General features: G+C 35.8%; 1 protein-coding gene across 1 annotated transcript; it reads left to right on the top strand.

The window, feature by feature from the left end:
* Positions 1-4,225, top strand: LOC120181631 (denticleless protein homolog). The gene is made up of 15 exons (XM_039186722.1): positions 1-105; positions 179-285; positions 420-528; positions 626-690; positions 1,236-1,274; positions 1,370-1,466; positions 1,543-1,639; positions 1,911-1,974; positions 2,045-2,121; positions 2,230-2,311; positions 2,744-2,808; positions 2,965-3,049; positions 3,302-3,438; positions 3,533-3,581; positions 3,796-4,225. The coding sequence occupies exons 1-15, from the start codon at positions 33-35 to the stop codon at positions 4,177-4,179; spliced, it is 1,530 nt and encodes a 509-aa protein (XP_039042653.1). The 5' UTR covers positions 1-32; the 3' UTR covers positions 4,180-4,225.
* The last annotated feature ends 1,775 nt before the right edge of the window (positions 4,226-6,000 follow it).

Raw genomic sequence — 6,000 nt, 5'->3', positions numbered from 1 at the left:
CGAGCTTTTGATTTCTGAAGGAAAAAAAGAAAATGCAAATCGATTCGTCAAAATCCATGTCATTTTTCCATGGCGTCAGATCCAGGCAACTAAGTAGCTTTCCAGGTAAATCTCACTCTCTCTCAATTTTTATTATCTTCATTTTCTTCTATCTGATGACTTCATTATAAAAATGCAGTTAGAAAACAAGCATGGGTTGACGAACTAGCTTCGGATTTTACTGAAATCGGAGCCCTTGAAAATAACGTTTTGGAGACGCCTCCTTTGGCCGTCTCATTTTGCAAGGTACTCCATTTCTCCCAGTTTTAATGAATTATTCAAATAATATTAAACTTATATACGATTTTCCCACTCGAGAAAAGGGTTTGAGTTAGTTTGATAAGATTTGTTGTATGTGAAATGAAAATCCTCAATTTCAGGCAAGTAAAAGTTCCCATATTTTTGCCGTATCTGACGAGGCTGGATATGTCAACCTGTTTGATTCTCGTCGGAAGCTTTCTTCTGCTCCATCTCACCACGAAAATGCAGGTTAATTGTTGGGGTTTTTAACTAAAATCCATTACGTTTGGTCTTGTTCTAATACTAATTTTGACTTCTTTTTGTTTTCCTAATAAATTCTGTATAGAAAAAGCAAGAATCAGTGATTGGCTAGCACATCAAAATGCCATATTTGATGTATGCTGGATCAAGGTATGCCGCATTTTTTTTTTATTATTTCTACGCAGTTATGAATTGAACACTGCACTTGAAATATCCAATGGATATTTGTTAACGTCTGTGTGGCTGTCATATAAATACATACCTTAGGAGTATCCAAATTTGGGTTAGGCGCCAGGCTCTAGATTCCTGAAGATGGTTCATATGATTGCATTGAAAATTATTGGTTGGAGAACACTATCCGATGGATGGTTGATCCCAACATTTTGAAAGTAATCAGCAAAAGAGAACAAATATGTTGCAATGTCTATGTTGATTTTATTTTTTCCCCATTATTCTTGAAGTATTTATATCTCACATCCAACAATCCAAGTAGATGTGTATTTTTGAACATAAATATGGGAATATAAATATTATTATATCCATATTAGCCATATATATTTCACTCACACACAAATTCGAGTAATGTAGGTTCATATGTATCTGTTTTTGGTTTAACTGAAAGATGATGAAGAGATAATTACCATGCAAAATTCTAGCCGATGCTGTAATGCTAATAATCTGATATTTTTTTGTAGGAAGGTACTCACATTTTAACAGCTTCAGGGGATCAAACTGTAAGCAGCCACAATAAAACAGTTTGTTTTAAGTGTTTCAACGAGAAAGAAACAATGAAATTGAGCGAATTGTCTTCCTTTTGAACATTTTGCAGATAAAGGTATGGGATACCCAGGATAAGAAGTGCACTGGTGTCTTGATGGGGCATACGGGAAGTGTTAAATGTTTGAATTCTCATCCAACCAATTCTGGTACCTTTCTTGAACATCTTTTTTTTTTCTCGTTCCTTCAGAAACAGCTGGTCATTTACCATTGATTTGCCAACAGATCTTATTGTCTCTGGGTCAAGAGATGGGTCCTTTGCCATTTGGGACCTAAGATGCAAGATTGACTCGAATAGTAGATGCGATGAACTTTGCCACCAGTAAGTTATTGCAACTTATTTTGTCATGCGTTGTCTAGGATTATGTTACTCCGAGTTGAGTTTGTGTGTTGGATATGTGTATAGTTAGATTTTTAGTTTTCATGTATATGGAGAATTTTTAGATGTCATATCCATGTGTGATACATGAGTATCAAACTTGCATTCTTCAAAAAAATGAAGTATCATAGTAACGTAGGTCTAGGGCTTTATGTTTTTGATATCAGGCAATAATTACCACTCTATTCATTGCTGTTATTGTCACTTGATTCAGATCAACTTCCACGGTCAAAGGAGCTCATCCTTCAACTAAAGCTAGGAGGGGTAGAACCGGCAAGGTTTGCTCACTGCTGAAGTTTATTCAATATACTTTAAGCAATTTTTAATGCTTTATTTACATCTTTTCAGGCTGCTGCTTCCAGCATTACATCAGTTATTTATCTCAAAGATGAGATTTCCATTGCCACGGCTGGAGCAGCAGACAGGTAAGTTGTAAACTCAGTGGCATTTCTAAGATCGTTTTGAGTTATTATGCATAGGCTATATCATGCCGACTTAATTCCTCTCCCGCTTAATTATGGTGGTTATTTCAGTGTTGTGAAGTTCTGGGATATCAGAAATCTGAAATCTAATGTTACTCAGGCATGCCCGCAACCCAAGTCTTCAACTCAAAAGGTTGTCTTTTCTCTCCAATAATATATTTCATAGTCAGTATTTTACTAAATAATGAAGAACGAAATTTCATTTTTTATTAATGAAAGAAATAGTGCTGTCAAATCCAGCAATTTTCTGCAAATTGTCCATTGATGATTGCAAGAGTACTGATAGGGATCTATAACTATTTCACATCGACTCTTCTTTTTTCTTTGAATAATCACATTCGACATTTATGTCTAATGTTTATTAAGATATAAATATGTGGCTATACTGCTGTAGTTCTCTAATGATTCTCCAAATGCATAGAAAAACTAAAAAAATAAATTGAACATATTTCTATCAAACATGTACCTATAATCCCACTTAAACCCAAATTCAAGCAACATGGTCTAAAGATAAGAGCTTTAATTAGAGTCATTTATATTTAACTTGTCAATGGTGCCGTTTCAGGGTATATCTAGCTTGTCCCAGGATTTGAGAGGAGTGTTTCTCACAGCATCATGCATGGATAACAGGTAATGATTCTGAGGAGAATCTGTTTATTTAAAGATGCCTTCACTTAACTGTAGAGACAGCTTTTCTGTTTTCATGGGATGTGCTCCAACTAAAAACATTCATTGATCGTTATTGATTGTTTAATTAGGCTGCAATTTTTTCTTCCCCTTTTACAGGATATACTTGTATAATGTACTTCAGCTTGACAAGGGCCCAATTCGAACTTTCTCTGTATGCCGAATAGAATCTTTTTATGTGAAGGTACACTCTGTTTCATTTTATGTTCAAAATATCCATATTTGATATTTTTATCTAGCGCATATTTGAATATGAGTTTGATGATATGATCTAAAAAAACCTTCATATACATGATTTTTTTTTAAATTGCATACTTGTATCTGAATTCACTTGTATCCAAGTAATTTAGTTCTTCATCTTATAAACATTTATAATCCCAAGCACATGAGTACTTTTGTTTGATTGCTAATGTCTCCTATATATGTGCAATTGCAGGCCGCGATCAGTCCAGATGGAGATCACATATTAAGTGGTTCAAGTGATGGAAATGCTTATACATGGAAGGTAAACAAGGTTCAAGTGGAGCCTCTCATCTTGAAAGGGCATCATGGAGAAGTTACTGTAGTAGAATGGTAAAATTCCTTTCACTTCAACCATTTTCACTTTTCCCTCATTGTATATTGCCAGTTTGCTAGTTTTGAATGTTTTATCTTCATTTTTTTACAGGTGCCCATCTGAGATGGGAATGATTGCAACTGCATCAGATGATTTCACGGTAAGTGTTGAGCTTATCGTTTCATAGTTGCATCTAATATGTGTTTGATGTGTATTTAAATATAAATATTGATATAATTCTCAAAAAATGCGTTCGTATTTGATATTCATTTTCTAGTTTGAGAAACATATTCGATGAGACTAAGCATTGTTTTGCAAGAACTTTCCTTTGCTGTCAGTTTGAACGATTAAATCATTCTTCAAATATCTTTTAGGTTCGGTTATGGAACATTGAACCCAGATATTGCTCGAGCAAGAAATCATCGTCTTCCATCCGACGAAGATTAACGACCATGCCAACTGCAGAAAGTAGTAAACTATTCATGAACGAGAATGAAGAACCGATGACTCAAATAAAGCAACCTGGTAGTCCATATTCATTAGATGAAGCATTGTTCCAAATTAACCCGATTCCGGCCACTGCATCTTTATTTAGAACTCCCGAAGCCCAGAAGAGAAGGTTCTCATCAATTTCAGACTCGGATGAGAACTTCGAGAAAACACCCGAATCTGCAACGACGAGCCCATCTTCAGTGTTGAATCCTCCTTTGTCATTGAAACGTAAAACTATCCGTGATTACTTTCTAGCAGCTCAATGACACATGGTGGCACACTGAAACCAGACTGTAAAAAAGTACTTGGAATCCAAGAGGGCAACTCCAGTCCTTCAATGTTTTGCTTGAAGCAAGTTCTCATACTCTTTATGTATATATATATATCTACACATGAGATTGAGTGGCACACATCTTAGTTTGACTGCTGTTTCAATGATAAATACAGATAAAAAAACTCATTCTCAGTCAGTCTACACCTGTTTATCGATAAGTTAAACAAATTACATCAGCCGATTAGACCTATTGAATAATGTAAAGCTCTTGTTTACCTATAACATAGCAATATTAAACATTTAACAGGAAAAAAAAGATAAATACCGTGAGAATGTTAAAAGTTAGTTTCAAAGTTTGGCAATCAATTTTGAAAAATATTTTTTAAAGTTTGGTAAATATTTTTTTGAAAAATGTTTTTTAAAGTTTGGTAAAGTTTAGTAGATGTTTGTTGATAATAAGAATGTGTAAATTCACTTTAGACATTGCACTTTAGGGTATTTTCAAAGATTAGTCCCTAAGTTTCAACTATAAATACCTTAGCTCATTTAGCTTCAAAATCATCCCAAATCCCAAATCATTTCTCTCCCAATACTAAAGAATTTCTTGTGAGTAGTGAGTGTTTTGTAAACATCTGTAAATTTTCTCTCTTAGTAAAAGAACTACAGCAGTCCGGAGACGTAAGCACAATTGGTTGAACTCCGTTATCAATTTTCAGGTATTATTTTTCCGCTTTTATTTCGCATTCTTACTAATCTGGTTATAGGGAAAATACTTGTTTACTCGTTTATTTCCAAACAACTGATAATCATAGCTTTTGATTGTAAATTTTGTCAATTTTTGTGAGGTTACTATTCATTACACGGTGGTGTTCTAATACACGGTGGTTCGCAAGAATTGTCAGAAACGATCCAAACGAAGCCAGATTCGAGTGGGAGCGATGGCTGCAGACGAAGGGAAGGTGAAAATTGAAAAGTTCGATGATGCGGACTTTGGCTTTTGAAAGATGCATATTGAAGATTTATGTACCAGAAAAATCTATATCAACCTCTCTCAGGAAAGCAACCAGAGGGCATGAAGAATGAAGACTGGGCTCTTCTCGACAGAAAAGCCCTCGGAGTTATCCGACTGACGTTGTCCCGTAATGTTGCTTTCAACATAGCAAAGGAAAAGACCACGACGGGTCTTATGGCGGCTCTCTCCAGTATGTATGAGAAGCCATCAGCCTCAAACAAAGTTCACTTGATGAGGCGATTATTCAATTTGCGGATGGCGGAAGGGGCATCAATGACTCAACACCTAAATGAACTCAACACAATCACAACCCAATTGAGTTCCGTGGAAATTGAATTCGATGATGAAGTTCAAGCTTTAATTCTCTTATCATCTCTACCAGACAGTTGGAATGCTACTGTTACAGCAGTCAGCAGCTCGTCGGGAAACACCAAATTAAAATTTGACGATGTTCGGGATTAGGTACTGAGCGAAGAAATTCGACGGAGAGAATCGGGTGAAGCATCAACCTCCTCAGCCTTGCACACGGAGTCTAGAGGGAGAACTTCAGAAAGAAATTCAAATCGTGGCAGATCTAAATCCAAAAGGGAAAAATCAAGAACGGGGAAGAAAGATTTTACCTGTTATAACTGCGGCAAGAAGGGTTATTTTAAAAGAGATTGCTGAGCACCAAAGAAAAATACCGGCGTACAGGAATCTACCAACATGACAGAGGAGACAGGTGATGCCATGATTCTAAGCGTCAACAGTCCGATTGAATCATGAATCTTGGATTCAGGGACATCTTTCCACTCCACCCCA

The sequence above is a fragment of the Hibiscus syriacus genome, unplaced genomic scaffold (genome assembly GCF_006381635.1).
Source record: "Hibiscus syriacus cultivar Baekdansim isolate YM2019G1 unplaced genomic scaffold, ASM638163v2 tig00112530_pilon, whole genome shotgun sequence".
Taxonomy (NCBI): Eukaryota; Viridiplantae; Streptophyta; class Magnoliopsida; order Malvales; family Malvaceae; genus Hibiscus; species Hibiscus syriacus.
Note: the sequence above shows the minus strand (reverse complement) of the source record. Positions and strands in the feature narration are given on the sequence as shown.

What these genes read in the sequence shown, in the direction of transcription:
- LOC120181631 (XM_039186722.1), top strand. Translation starts at nt 33, where the DNA reads ATGCAAATCGATTCGTCAAAATCCATGTCATTTTTCCATGGCGTCAGA. An exon ending in CCAAGTCTTCAACTCAAAAG is followed by an intron (nt 2,312 to 2,743) that starts GTTGTCTTTTCT and finishes GTGCCGTTTCAG; the next exon opens with GGTATATCTAGCTTGTCCCA. An exon ending in TAGAATCTTTTTATGTGAAG is followed by an intron (nt 3,050 to 3,301) that starts GTACACTCTGTT and finishes GTGCAATTGCAG; the next exon opens with GCCGCGATCAGTCCAGATGG.